Source organism: Balaenoptera acutorostrata, chromosome 13, assembly GCF_949987535.1.
Source record: "Balaenoptera acutorostrata chromosome 13, mBalAcu1.1, whole genome shotgun sequence".
NCBI lineage: Eukaryota > Metazoa > Chordata > Mammalia > Artiodactyla > Balaenopteridae > Balaenoptera > Balaenoptera acutorostrata.
Genome location: NC_080076.1, coordinates 17,077,707 through 17,093,168, shown reverse-complemented (window position 1 = coordinate 17,093,168; position 15,462 = coordinate 17,077,707). Strand labels below are relative to the sequence as shown.

The 15,462-nt window shown below is 45.9% G+C and overlaps 1 protein-coding gene across 17 annotated transcripts in view; it reads left to right on the top strand.

The window, feature by feature from the left end:
• NEDD4L (NEDD4 like E3 ubiquitin protein ligase) overlaps positions 1-15,462 on the top strand; it is a 348,067-nt gene that overhangs the window by 310,864 nt on the left and 21,741 nt on the right. For all 17 annotated transcript variants that reach the window (XM_007191975.3, XM_007191971.3, XM_007191970.3 and 14 more), the window contains 5 exons: positions 1,220-1,285; positions 3,056-3,285; positions 4,773-4,894; positions 7,367-7,437; positions 9,063-9,158. In XM_007191975.3, coding sequence (XP_007192037.1) covers positions 1,220-1,285; positions 3,056-3,285; positions 4,773-4,894; positions 7,367-7,437; positions 9,063-9,158 — 585 coding nt within the window. The remainder of the gene's footprint in view (positions 1-1,219; positions 1,286-3,055; positions 3,286-4,772; positions 4,895-7,366; positions 7,438-9,062; positions 9,159-15,462) is intronic.

Genomic DNA, 15,462 nt, shown 5'->3' with positions numbered 1-15,462 from the left:
TGTGAGGTGATACCTCATTGTAGTTTTGACTTGCATTTCTCTAATGATTAGTGATGGTGAGCATCCTTTCATGTGTTTGTTGGCAATCTGTATATCTTCTTTGGAAAATGTCTAGTTAGGTCTTCTGCCGATTTTTGGATTGGGTTGTTTGGTTTTTTGATATTGAGCTGCATGAGCTGCTTGTAAATTTTGGAGATTAATCCTTTGTCAGCTGCTTCATTTGCAAATATTTTCTCCCATTCTGAGGGTTGTCTTTTTGTCTTGTTTATGGTTTCCTTTGCTGTGCAAAAGCTTTTAAGTTTCATTAGGTCCCATTTGTTTATTTTTGTTTATATTTCCATTTCTCTAGGAGGTGGGTCAAAAAGGATCTTGCTGTGATTTATGTCATAGAGTGTTCTGCCTATGTTTTCCTATAAGAGTTTTGTAGTGTCTGGCCTTACATTTAGGTCTTTAATCCATTTTGAGTTTATTTTTGTGTATGGTGTTAGGGAGTGTTCTAATTTCATTCTTTTACTTGTAGCTGTCCAGTTTTCCCAGCACCGCTTATTGAAGAGGCTGTCTTTTCTCCATTGTATATTCTTGCATCCTTTATCAAAAATAGGGTGACCATATGTGCATGGGTTTATCTCTGGGCTTTCTATCCTATTCCATTGATCTATATTTCTGTTTTTGTGCCAGTACCATACTGTCTTGATTACTGTAGCTTTGTAGTATAGTCTGAAGTGTAGGAGCCTGATTCCTCCAGCTCTGTTTCTCTTTCTCAAGATGGCTTTGGCTATTTGTCTCCCAAAGATTTTTAAAGCAGAATTAGTCTTTTCTGAACGACAGTGTAGGTCATTTGGAGTTGTGTGTTAAGGTATGATAGCCAATAACTTACCTAAACTACAACCTATAAAAAGATTACAATGTACCCTGATGCATATTCAGACAGAAGTCACATGGAAAGTCTATTCAGTTTATGTATAATACCTCTAAATGATTTCTTGAATATCCATATTGTTGTTTTCAGGGGTGAAAGCCCTATTCAGTGCTGATTAACCTTAATCATTTCTAGAACATTCGCATGTGCTATGTAGGCATTATGTAAATTTCAATGGTTATATGGAGAGTGACGATTTTAAGGTTCATGATTCATGAAATTTTCTGAATGTTGGCTTAGTATACATAAAATTTCAAGCATGTTGTTCATATTATCTATATTTATACATTTGTCTTCCAGGCTGTTCCTTACTCCAGAGAATTTAAGCAGAAATATGACTACTTTAGGAAGAAATTAAAGAAACCTGTGAGTACATGTCTTCCAAAAATGCTGTTTTAGTCATTTGTAAGTTACCAAAATTACTTCACTGAGAACAACTCATTTCTTATTGTTATGTGTATACTAAAAATATGACCTTCCTTTTCTCACTGCACTTTGATCCACCTGGATCTTCAATCTGAATTTTCTTTTTAACAGACATGGTAAGTGAAGATTAACTTAGTATTACATATCAAATCACCTGAAGGTAATTTCTTATGTAATACATTAAAAAATAGAAGTGATTTTTATGAGGTATAAAATAATTCAGGAACTAGTGAAAAAATGTGGAGAAGCCTATGCAATCAATTATGGTTATCCTATGTAATAAAACCTGGATCCTAATTAGAAAAATGTTCAAGTCCCTTTAAATTCAGAAGTACAGTTTTAATGATGATATGTACAACAAAAATATAATTTATAATATTTGACATATTAAGACCAAGTGTAATTTTCGGATTAAAATTCTTACCAGGAAACCCGTTAAGATTCTGACAAAACTGAGAAACCCTGTAAGGCTTTTTACAGGCAGTGTTTTAAAATACAATATTATACTTTCTACTGACATATCTCCCCAAATACTTTAACACTATCTTCTGTTTTACTTTGATTTCACCTCTCTGGTGTAAATTTTACTAATTTTCTCCTGAGTTTGTGCCTTCACTATTTTGGGGGTGTTTTTGTTCTGGTCATTGTTTCTTGGCTTCCTCACTGGGGAAAGCTGCAGCTCAGATCACCCCCATTTGCCTGTGCTCCTTCCCCATCTCCCCCACCCCGCTCCACTCCCTCAGCTGATGCCTCATTTTCCCGGCCTCTGCTATGGATGAGGCACTGGGGATGCAGAGACGCTTGAAACACAGCCTCTGCCTCGGGGAGCTCCCTCTTAGGGGTTCTGTTCTCTCTTCTAACATCCTGACTCAGGGAGCTCCTGAGTAACTCCTTTTGAAATGACTCAAATTTGAACCTGTGGAATTTCTGTGTTTCTTTGTGAGTCGCCTGCATTTCCTCCAGTGATGTGATGACTGTAGATATCACGCTGTCTCACTTTGTGGCACTTGCACCGTGGTACCTTCTGCCTGGAAACTGACTCTGTAGAGCCATCATTATGGCAAAGCTGACCCTGGACCTGTTTTTCCAGGAAGCAGTTATTCACAACTTCAATCAAGTGCTTTTTTATTTTCATGTTTATGAACTGTTGCCTTTGGGGTGCTTTCCCACAACTTGGCCATGATAATTGGGGTCCCACTCCCCGTGGCAGCAGAACTAGCTTGTAGGCATCATGGTCCCAGCTACCAGCCAGAGTCCCTACCAGGGCTGAGGGTCATCCCAGCCTGGCCAGGTGGGGATTGTCTGTGGGTTTTAATCCCCTGGACTACAGTCCCTTTCTCTGACTAAAACAATATACAGAGTTGACCATATTTCAGTTGCCAGTGGGCGGATAAGTGCCCCACAATTGCTTATAAAAGGGAGAGAGGATGATTGTCTTTACTCAGCATAGTTTCTTCTGCAGCGCGTGTTGCTGGCTCAGTCTGACACCTGCTGGTGGATGCTGTGTGTCTCCTCCTGACATAGGCTTTCTGTCTGTGTGAAGAACAATCTAGAAAGGAGAGAGTTTCGGTTGGAACCTTTCATCATTGCTTGTTTATTTGAAGGCTGCTATCATTTCTGCTCTTTGTTCTTTTTTTTTTTTCTGTTAGGAAGTAAGGTGTATAGTCACTGTCTGATGGTGTGGGGGGGTTTTTTTTCTCTTGTTTTTAGGCTGATATTCCAAATAGGTTTGAAATGAAACTTCACAGAAATAACATATTTGAAGAGTCCTATCGGAGAATCATGTCTGTGAAAAGACCAGATGTCCTGAAAGCTAGGCTGTGGATTGAATTTGAATCAGAAAAAGGTCTGGACTACGGGGGCGTGGCCAGAGAATGGTTCTTCTTACTGTCCAAAGAGATGTTCAACCCCTATTACGGTCTGTTCGAGTACTCTGCAACGTAAGTGTCTGGAGTGCATTCAGAAGGTGTCCGCACTGAAGCAGTTTTATTCTTCATGAATTTAAACTTAGTGAAAGAATAAGCAGCTCACTCAGAGGTGAATTAACACTGCTGATTTCAGCCCCTCCCCACCAGCCCTTGTAAGTCTAGAACGGGTCTGACTCCACATGGTGAACGAACGTACTCTGTGAACACCTAAAAATAAATCTTCTCTTGTCTGCTGGGTTCATGTAATTGAGATTGAAAATGTGTTGGGTACTTACAGTAAGGAACAAGGCAATTTTCATTCGTAACGTTATGTTAATTCAGGAGAATTTGTCACTGTCAGAATTCAGAAGGTTGTTGTCTTATGAACAAGAATAGTTTCCGAAGTCAAATTACTTAAAGGCAAACTGAGGACCCGTCCTTTAGGATCCAAAGGACCATGCCCTGGGCTTGTGAGGGAAGGCCCAGACCACTCCCGCTTGCATTAAGATTTCATCACTGCCAGGCATGCAGACCGAGGCAGAGTCAATTGCTTTCTCGGGAATCAAACATTGTCTACTTGCAAGGCCACCCTTTCCTCCTCCAGGCTGTGGCTTCTCCAAAGGCTTAGGCAGGACCTGAGCCCCCAGTAAAACAGTTGACCTTGAAAAGCAGCCTGTGCTCTGCGGGAACGAGGGTTCCCCCGTGTCTCTCCCCAGGTGCCAGTCTCCTGGGGGCTCTTTTGGAAGGCAGCCTCAGTGCTCTTCTCTGGTGCTCCGGCCAAGAATTTCCCATTTTGTAAAATTGATAAAAGCCACTGAAGTGGAGGGCAGGATCCGGAGGCGAGATCTGCACCTCTTACCCACATTCCCAAAGCTGCCCCCAGAAGAATCTGGCCACGGAGCCCATTTTGCAAACCACCGATCCCCCTGACTGTGAGACCAAAGAAGGACGATTAGGTGCACGTCAACGTTTTGAGGTCTGCACTGCTGGGACAGCCGTACGTTGCTCCCAGTGGCCTCCGGGCCTTTCAGGGCAGAATGCTGGTCAGATGCATCAGGGGTTGGACCCCCGGGAAAAATTCTAATCCCCAAACCAAAGCTTCTCAAGGGAGTTAACCCCCTTTCTCACAGAGACAACCTGTTGCACTCACACATAGCTGGGAATCCATGTCCAGCCCCTTTGGTATGTGGGGTTTCTCAGCTTCCAAAAATACTTGGCTGAACCATATGAAATTGAGATTTTTGCCAATCAGCAGTAGTCAGATATCCAGTTTCTCACAGTTTAACATAGCAGGGCATATCCACCAGCTCTAGTAGACCTCTGTCCTTGGTCACGGAAAAGGGCTCACTAAATAAGCCCCGTTGCCTAGCTTTTATGCCTTATCTGTCAGGTACAGGATGTTTGCAGGCACACTGTAAAAGCTTAATGACAGGCAGCAGTGGAAAATTCAAATTCTTGCATTTCTTATTTATTGCATTTATTTACCGCCTTTCTTTTTCCCTCTCTCCCTCCCTAAAAAGGGACAACTACACGCTTCAGATCAATCCCAATTCAGGCCTCTGTAATGAAGATCATTTGTCCTATTTCACTTTTATTGGAAGAGTTGCTGGTCTGGCAGTATTTCATGGGAAACTTTTAGATGGTAAGTTATTAAAAAGTGTTGAAGTAATAAAAATTGGACAGTGCTGTCTGTGGTCTCTTATCAGGTGTCTTATCTCTCACATCATAGGTTTTAAGCAAAAGTGCTTCACTGGTTCCCTCTCTGTAAATCAGTAGTTTCTTTAATGTTTTGTCCATAATGAAGGTGCTTTTTCCTGGTATCATCTTAATCCGAGCACTGAAGACATAGTGTCAACACACAGGTTGAAAAAAATTTTTTTGAAAGACTTAAGTGTGAAGCACAGAACATTCTGTATTTTTGCATAAGTTTTCCAGAATAACGTTTCTTTAGCAGGAACTAGATTTGATGACAGATGGAAAGTACGGATTGAAAAGTTCATTAAAGCAGTCTAATTCAGCCAATATCCTGCCATTGTCCTGTTTGTCCCCAAATTACCATTTTTTTTGAATGTGAAGAGACTGTAAATAATTTCAAAGCAGTGTTATAACTCAGCTAAGACCTTGACCCCTGGGATCACTGCTGAAACAGATGGCACAAAATAATCTCATTATTATCTAGAGCACGTAAGTCATGCAAAGTACCAAGAATTTCAAGGTACCTTGGAAGTTAGGAGTGAAACCCCCCTCCCTGACTGTATCAATAGGCTTATAATAGAGACTTCTTATGGATTTGGTCTTTGAAAAAGTAGTGCCCTTAAGAGAACATTACAGAAGTCATCAGTGAGGAAAGAGAATCAGAAATATTTTTGAAGAATTTGAGGGTGAAATGGTTGAGGGTAGAAGGCAGAGCAAGATTTAAGATTGACACTGCAGTTACTGTAGAGAGAGATTTCCAGGAGAATTACGTGAATTGCATTTATGGAACCTTAGCTATGCTAGTAAATAATTGATGTACCCTGTGTACTTTCTCCTTTAATAAATTTTTACTGGTAATTGCTAGCTGATTTTGATCCTCTAATTTCAACATTTTATTTTTTACGGGGGGGGCGGTGCTGGTGGCAGGAGTAAACACTTTTTTTTCTGATTAGAAGGAAACTGGTCTCACTCTGTATATGTATATACAGTGAATGTATTTTAATTTGCAGCACTGGAGTCATGCCATAGATTATTAGAACGTCCGTTATTTACCTTCTGCCGAGCAAGAAGACGTTCTTAGTTGCTACAGGAGAAATAGAGAGAAGTTTAATCTAAGATCCTGACCTGAGGGGACCGATGTTCTAGTGAGGGTGCGGGAAACATGGGTCCAGAGTCCAGCAGAAGGGAACACAGGGAGCTCTCGGCTCCGCCGGAGGGCCAGGGAGTGCTTTACCAGGATTAGCCTCGCCGGGAGGCTGCAGTGGGGTTGGCGCACTTAGAAGCTGGGATCGTTTCAGATGAGCGAGGACGGGCCAGGAGTCAAGGCTGCCTGGAGTAGTGATGGGGGCATCTAGGTCCCGCTGCAAAAGGAGATAGGAGGTAACCGTGTCCTCGGGAATTGCAAGGAGAAGAGCCCGAACGCCCCCAGGTGTGTGGCCAGCAGTGTCTTTGTTTCCCGGGACCGTGAACGGCCCTGGAGACAGAGCAGACACGCTGCACATCAGATCAGCCCCTGCTCCCTTCTGTGGCTTCACCCCCCAGATGGCAGGGGGTTTGAGCCTCGGCTGCAGGGCCGCACTGAAGCCAGTGGGAGCGGGAACGGGCTGCGAGGGTGGCTGGTTAGACCTGGAGGGGGCGCTGAGGGTGGGAGTTGAGGGTGCAGGGGGAGGACTGAGGTTCCGAGGGCACCTGTGTCAGGAGGCGCGTGACGCTGACTTGCCTGGGACGGGGTGAAGCGGGGTCCCTGCGGGGCACCTGTGCGGTCGTGGCGGCGTTGCCACCGCCCTTGCCTCCCTCAGGCCGTCATCACCCCCCACCCCCGCCCCGAGAAGACTGCACAGCCTTCTGAACGGCCTCCCTCGTTCTCTTCCTGTCCCTTCCTGTTGCTCTTCCCATTACTGCCCAAGCGATGACACTGAAATGCAGGTGGAATTGCCCCCTGGTGTTTCAGTGACTCCCCTTGGCCCTGGGCAGCAGCCCGGACTCTCCGGCACCTCGTGTAAGCTGTACACTCCCTGCCCAGCCCCTTCTCTGGCCTGTCTGCCCGGGACGCCCTGTGCTTTGGTGCTGGAGAGTCCCCAGTCTTGTCCCTCTGCTGGGAGCGCCCTTTGCTCCCCCGTGCGTGCGCCCTGTTTGCGCTGCAGATTCCTGATTGTGCCTGAAGCTCATTTGTCACCTCCAGCAGCCTTTCTGACCTCACCCCTCTGCTGTACCATCTCTGTTAGTATAACGGCCCTCCTTCCTAAACCCCTAACCCCCAACCCTGCCCCAAACCAGGCCCTCATCTTACTACAGAAAGCCCTTGATGGGTCTGTCCCGGTCTCTCATTCAGATGAAAGCAGGTTCATCTTTTATTTCATGCTCTGATGCACAGCATGATCAAAGATTTGAAACAAACTCAGTTTTCACCGTGTTTTAGGTTTCTTCATTCGACCGTTTTACAAAATGATGCTGGGAAAGCAGATAACTCTGAATGACATGGAATCTGTGGTGAGTAAATAGAGGTCACTCCCGTGGACCTCACCAGCAGCTTGTGCCTTATGGAAAGGTAGTTGAGACCATGTTGTAGTCACAGCAATTCTTACGGGCGTCGTCATTCAGTATGGACAACAGGGATTGTTCGAGAGGTTAATTGATCTCCCTAACTTTTTTAATAAGCAGATCATCGTTCACATTTCCTAGAGTCATGGTATTTAGGGTGGGTACACCCACATCTCAGTTACCTCTGCTTACTCAGAACTGGTTTGACCAAATTAAATCCAAGGGTCATTTGGAGACCTCATTGCTGCCCTTGTTTTCCATGGAAAACTGCTAATAGTGAACACTTAGAAGTTCATCTGCTATCCCTCTGTTTTCCGACCTCAAAAAATGGCAGGGAGCCAGACCAAAACAGTAGATGAAGGGAAGACTATTTATACTCATCCCAGATATGGAAGAAGGGTAACTTACCACTACAGTGTAGGAGAGGAATGAAAAGTTAGAAAATAATTGCTAACTTTTGATTTGGGTTTTTGTGTTGCATTTAACTTATTTAATCTAGGCTGACCATTTTAGAGTTGAAAGGCTTTTCTATAAAAAAACAAAAGTTGATGCTCTTTTCCTAGTATACTTTTGCTTCTGTTTTTCTTTTAATTTACCTGTACTCCCGCCATTCACCTCTCACCTCTCACCATTCACCAGCCACACACGGGGCCGTCAGGAAGCGTCTTCGTCCATTTGGGGTGTTTGCAGCGCTGCTTGCACGTTCTGTCACTTGAGTCACCTCAGCCTCGCTGCTGTGTTGGCTGTACGTGTTGTGTGGTTGGGTGTGTGAGCCGTGTACCCCTCTCTCACAGCTCGTCCTCTGGGTGTGGCAGGAGAGTAGAAGGCCAGCAGCGCACACAAGTCCACTCAGCTGGGTTTTCCACGGGCGGGCAGCTCTGTGTGTCCACGGTACCCGTGTCAAGTTTCTCTTCAGCTTTTACCTTTAGCTTAGGCTTTATGCTTTTGTTACTGTATGATGAGGAAGCTAGGAGTATAAAAATCTCTCTTCAAGTCTAAATTAATTTTATTCCCCATGTTGACAGCTGGTGCACACATTCTGTTTTGTCTTTGTGGAGCCCCTGGGGCTGCCCAAGAGACAGAGGAGCCCAGGCTCTCGGGGCCTGTGTGCTGGGTTTTGACACCAGGGCAGCCTTCCTGTTTGCTCACAGTGATTTGCAGAGAGTGGTGGAAGCACAGGAAGGGACACAACTTGAAGCCATTGGTATTGAATTAGAACATTCTCTATCCTTCCTACTTTCCTCTGATATTTTCACTCTTAAACGATTGGGAGTATGTTCATCTCTGCGTGTTCAGTTCTGTGATTTTATGACGGCCGTCCGGAGCAGGCTGTTTCCTCTCCGCAGAGGGCAGGATCCGACTACAAACCCCCGTTACTACCAGAGCAGTTCTTTAGTTTGTATTTTTAAATTAAAGTGGAAGAGTAGGTTTGGGGTAGAGCTGGAAACATATTAGTGACTAATGCATTTCTTGAGATTCTGGATGGAATTACATTGCAAGGACATAATTATTTAAAGAAGTGAGTATATTTTGGGAAAAAATGCTTAATTTTAATTTTTGTGTCATTTCTGTAGGATAGTGAATACTACAACTCTTTGAAATGGATCTTAGAAAATGATCCGACTGAACTGGACCTTATGTTTTGCATTGATGAAGAAAACTTTGGGCAGGTATGTGTGGGTAACCCCACGAGCTCCCCCTTGACTTTCAAAGAGTCTTTGCTTCTTTGAGTCTTTGCTAATTATCATCTGATTGTATCAGTATCTTATTGTCATGCCAGGAAGCCAAGTCCCAATTACAACTGCCTCTCTTCCTGCAAAGTCAGAGAAATTCTAAGGCCCCTGGTGTGTGAAGTAGCACCTACGTCTCACATCTAAAGCAGATCTGAATGTGAATGTTTGTGCCTTGGTTTTAAAATTTACATACTTCAAAAAAATAGTGTAAATGTTTACTTAGTGATATAAATACATGACCAGGAGTAGGTGATGTCTGGGGGGGCCTTGGTTTTTTTCCGTCTGCTTTAACGGTTCCCTTGTCATGGTGAAGTTTGTCTTTGGGGGCTCAGCAGACTCAGGGTTTTCTAACATTCCTTCTTGCTTTGCACCAATACTGTCATTAAGGCTGGATTAACCATAAAGATCAATTTCAAAGATAAAGTTGCCTTCTTGGAATTCTCATCATCATCCTGAAGTTCTGTAGGATGTGTTTGTCTTAAACCTGAAACCTTTGGTTCATTTGTCCCCCGGTGATAACGATGCTTTGGGGAAGGACTTCTCAGGATTATCCAACCCCTTGTACCTGTCCTTTCACAAAAGCCCAGAGAGAGTTCCCATCTACCAGACCAAGTGTACATGGCCTTGGCATTCATGAGATCATGGAGCCCGTTTTAAGGGTTGCTAATGGAACGTGACATTGATTTGTTCTTTATTGCTTCAGAGATTATTGAAAGTGTACTCCACTGTCCAAAGAGTGTGCTCGCATTGGCTATCGTTTCACAATGCTGTGCTCAGTTTTATAGGTGAGGTAAGGAAATCAGGTCCCTGCCCTCTTGGGTTCGCAGTCTTAGAAAAAAGAAGCTGATGCCGCTGGGTATAAAGAAATTAATGATACCTGGGGTAAAAACTGTTGAGAAGAAACGTGATCACACATACCAAAATTACTTGTTACATCCGCTCAAGCCAGGAAACCGTCACTCGTGTGAGTCCCAGAAGTGGGTGGGTCTCAGGGAGTCTGTGTTTTCTTTCCTTCCTGGTTGGTTGAGTTGAGGCTCATAGAATTTCAGGCACCAGGGATGAGAGAGACCCTGTGACTAATGGAAATGATCAACGAGTCCATTAAGAATCTCATTTTGCCCTCCCCATCCTTTTTTGCTCCACAGTGTGTTTCATGCCCCCAAACCTTCACAGACCAATGGACACTGCTGTCCTTGTGGGAGTCCTGTCGTGGGGTGGGAGAGGGAAATCTCTTCTGCACCACCCCCAAAGCTGTCCCCTCCAGGTTAGCGGTGGCCCCCTTGCCCAGGACTGAACGTAAATGGGTTCTGGCCCTTGTCTGCTTCCCTCCTCCACTGCTCCCTCCCCTGAAGCCCCTGCAAGTCACCCCCACTTCATCCCTTCTCCCCCCTCCCCACCCCGCTGCTCTCCTTCCACCTCCCCTAAGCCCTGCTGCTTCTGCTGGCCCCGCGACGCCGATGCTCCCCTGCCCACTTCTTTTCTCGTCCTGCCTCGCTCGCTGGGCGGCCTCACCCAGCCCAGCTGCAGCTCTGCGCCGCTCACCGCCAGCCTCTTACCTGCAGCCCACACCCTTCCCCTAGCGTCCAGATTCCCCCTGGTTCGGCTGCCTCCTGAGCCGTGTCTCCTGAAAGACCCACAGGTCCCCAAACTGAAAAAGCCACTTCCTCCTCCCGACCCGCCACCTCCGCTCCGGTCTAACCAGTGGCCTCACCCTCCCCTCCGGCCTGAAACTGGAGTCCCCTTGGAATCTCCCCTCTCCCTCCGTGTCCAGCTGGTCACTGCGTCCTCTAGCCCCAGCCTCCTCATCGCTTCCCTTGTCTGCACCCTCCCCTTGTTGAGGCTCTGCCGGTTCCTTGACTGTGTCGTGTAGCAGTCTCCTTGGTCCCTGCATCGCCTCTCGCTCCAGTCCATTCTCTGATGCCTCCACACGTATGCTCCGGATGTAGTGGTTCTGAAAAGCAAACCTGGACCTGCAACTCTTCTGCTCGACACAGATTCTTCACTGGCCAGCCCATGCCCTTCAGGGTGACTTAAAACCTTTCCTGCACGGCTTAGGACCCCTCGCTGCCCACCTTACCTACACCTCCTTCCTCTCACCTTCACAGCCATGGGGTGCCTGCCTCGGTGTCCCCCAGGACACCCCGTGCCCTGTCACTGGCTGCGTGTGCCCTCTCCTTGCCGACCCATCCTCCTCTCCCCCGCCGTAACGCTCTGTCCTCTAGCCATCCCCGGCCTGCTGTCTCCTGTGAGCTCCCGAGGTCTCCTTGGTTTCTCCAGTGCCCAGTGTGTAGCGATGGCTGCTAAATGCTTAGTGAGCAAAGGAATGAATCATGCCGACCTAGGTTTTTTTTAATGTTATAAGTAATGGAAGCTCCAAGTGTGAGACAACAAAATAATTGGAATTGCAATGACTTTTTTTTAAGCTGGACCTATTTAAGGGTCTTAACTGCCAATTTTCAAAGGATAACACATGGCTAATCATCCTGGAACTATGTCTTCTTTGCATTTTTAACGCATGTAGGGAGGAGTAGAGATAAAGAACCAAGGAAGATTTAAAATCAGTCTTGGGTGTCAAATGCAAAAAAAAAAGGTCTCTTTATATTATATCCACTTGTAGAAATCCATATGACTAACTTAACACAGTTCAGAAGACATTAGTGATGCCAAAGTTAGAAGCAGACTAAACCTTCCTTAGTTACAGTTAAATGTAACTATTTCCACCTAATAAGTACAAACCAAACAAGATGTTTTAAGTAGACTTCTAATAGATTCTGATGGTCGTTATAGCTCACATCAATGGTTCATTAAAAACAATTCTTAAACCTCCTCATTTAATGTGGGTTTTTCTGACTTTGGATTGAATCAGGTAGAGTAATGCAGTAATCAAAACAGACTCACGAGATGAGTAAGATAATGATTAGGTGCCCTATTTGTGAAATCACTGGCTTTCCTTTTTAGAGAGCGAAACCTGATTAGCAAGGAACTAGCATATCTATTTTGTGTTCTGGGAAGAAATGTAGAGTGAATTAAGCAGGCACACATTGATCTCATCTCCCATATCCAATCCATCACCAGGCCCTGTTCATTTTGAATCCCGACTATTCTTCGGTTCTCTCTGTTCTCCTTGTCTGTCCCACCAACAATACCCAAGCCTAAGCTACCATCTTCTCTCGTAGATTCCTAACTGGTTTTTTTTTTTTTTTGGAATAGTTATAAAATTTAATCACATACTTGTCCTAACTGTTTTTTTATATCCACCTTGGCCTCCTACAATGGCAGAGTGGTCTTTTCAGAATGTGAAATGATCATTTCATTCCTCTGCTAAAAAACATGCAGAGATTTCCCACTTTATCACTGTCAAGATAAAGACCCAAATCCTTAATTTGCCTCATGAAGTCCTGTGTGGCTGGGCCCTGCCTGTTCATCTCCAGGTGCATTTTGCATCAGTGCTGCCCCTCATGCTTTCTGGGTCTGGTCCCACGAGACTTCTTGCACACACCAAGCTCCTTCTTGCCTCAGGACCTTTGCACATGCCGTTCCTCCAGTTGGGAACACACTCCCATCCTCAGTTCAGACAAAGCTAGCTCTGACCCAGGACCACAGTACTTCAGAGTGTCTTTCGTGTCTCCCTATGGCAGGTACCATAAGTGGCTTTGCATTTATTTGTATGGTTATGTGTTTAGTGTCTCTCTCTCCCAGCAGACTCAGTCCCGGTGATGGCTGCCCTGGGTCTGCCTTTTGCTCCCCATTGTGCACTCACCACCTGGCAGTGCCTGGTACAGGGTAGACACTCAAAATAGAGTTGTTGAACCAAAAACGTGGACATCAGCAAGAGGCCTGTGCAGGCCTCCCCCTCCCCCAGGCCTCTGCAAAACTGCTGACTGTGCATTGCCATTTTCTAACCCAAGAGGAAGCCCACGCCTCCTTGTGCAAAAAGATAAAGTCATTTCTTCACTAGAGTGAAGTTACCACAGAAGTGAGGTGTGCGTGCAGTCGGCCTTCCTTAGTGCTTTAGACTCTTTTTCTCATTCCATGATTAGAAATACCAGGCCATGAAGTTTGGTGGTAGCTGTCACTTCATGTAATGAAATTACAGCTGTTGCCATTTTTTTCCAGTTTGCTTTTTTTCTGGTTGGTGAGAATCTGCAGCTGCTGGTATCTGGGGCCTACTAACAATGTTTCCGATGAACAAATTTCAATATTTGAACAATCGTCATATGCCAACCAGAAAGAATCAACCATACACTCATGTACACCCCTGCACACACATGCCCCACCAGGAGGAGACATCCTTTTAGAGCTGTGCCAAGCAGAAGTTCTTGACTGCAGGGTCAGCAGAGCAGCACCTGATTTGGTTGCTTTGAAGAGGCACTAGCAGTGTGGACTTCTAAGAAGCTATGCAGTAGGGAGGGGAAGAGAATGGGCAGCAGCCTGTAGGAAAATTCTTTAGGACCTGGCCTGAGTTGGGTGAAGGCATACATTCTCAACTGGGGAGACGACACCCCTAGGGGGCAAAAACTAGACAACGTTTTGTCTTGGAGGACAAAAAGTCTCAGCCATTACAATGGTTTGTGGTCCTCCAAGGGGCCGCAGAACATAACACAGGTGTACCATGGGTCTCTTTGGTAAGATTGCGTGGGAGGGAAGGGGCAATTGGGGGGCGGTCTGAAAAGGCTCCTGGGGGGTAATTAATGGGGAAAAAGGCCGAGAAGCACTGGGTTGGGGAGAGGGAATAAGGGAAGAGGCAGAAACTGGAAGTAGGAAGGAGAGAGAGGTGAAAGGCAGAGCGAGGTCGTGGCTGGAGCTGGACGGAACCAGACCAAGACCCCAGTGAGGAGGTAGTTCCTCAAAGACCAGGTCAAGGAAGTGGGCAGGTGGCAGCTGCAGGAAACATGAAGGTAGAAAGGTGGGCCGGCCGCTGGGAGAGGCTGGGGAGGATGAGGACGGTGCCCAAGAACACAATGAGAAGCAGTCAAGCCTTCCTCTGCCTGGGTCCAGGATGCCCGATTTGACCTAGACAGTTTCTCGGTGGACTCCTCAGACATTTGTCGTAAAGCATCTGAGGAAGATCGGGGAGACGTGTGTGAATCTGAAGTTGTCCCTTGCCACAGAAGAGGGGTCCAATTCTGTGCGAGCTGCACCCCAGAGGTTCCTCTGATCTTTGTGGTCTTTACGAAGAAAAGAGAGGAGTTCATACTTGGGCCAGGAGACTTCAAGAAAGAGCACTTTTTTTCTATGAGCACTTATTAATCCCCTTCTGTGTGCCAGGCACTGTGTTAGTGTCTTCATGTTGGGTCCTTGAGGAAGGAGTTCAGACACAAGACGACAACTATATTTAAAAAGTGGAATTTGGGACTTCCCTGGTAGCGCAGTGGTTAAGAATCCGCCTGCCAGTGCAAGGGACACAGGTTCGATCCCTGGTCCAGGAAGATCCCACGTGCCACGGAGCAGCTATGCCCATGTGCCACAACTACTGAAGCCTGTGCACCTTAGAGCCCGTGCACCGCAACTACTGAGCCTGCACTCTAGGGCCTGCATGCCACAACTACTGAGCCCACATCCTGCAACTACTGAAGCCCACACTCCTAGAGCCCGTGCTTTGCAACAAGAGAAGCCACTGCAATGAGAAGCCCGCGCACCGCAACAAAGAGTAGCCCCCACTCGCCGCAACTAGAGAAAGCCCGCGCACAGCAATGAAGACCCAACGCAGCCAAAAAAATTTAAAAAGTGGAATTTGAACAGCAGCCCACAGGTGGTGTGTGAGGAGAGGGAGAATGGGGGTGGAACACCAGCGGAAGCCTGACTGAGAGGCCCCTAGGGCTTGGGGAGGATTTACTCTAAGGGAGCAGCTTAGGGAGCAGGCCTGGAGACCCCCTTCCCTTCCTGCCGGGAGAAACCATGTGACCTACATGTGAACCCCAACCAACCATGTGACCCACAGCTGCCCCAGCCGACGATTCCTTACTCAGCACAGAGAGTATGGTCCGGTCTTTTTTGCTTTTTTTTTCTTTCAAAAACAGTTTTATTTATCTGATTGCAAAATATTAATCTTAGGAATAAAAATAAAGTCAGTACAATAAACACATATTAAAGTCACTCATAGTTCCTACCACCTAGAGGAAAGTCACGAGTAAAATTTTGATTTGTGTCTTCCAGAATTATTCTCTGTAAACACACAAATAAGGTTTTATCTTTTTAACAGAAATGGAATTGTACAGTGTGTACAGTTTTAACTTAATAT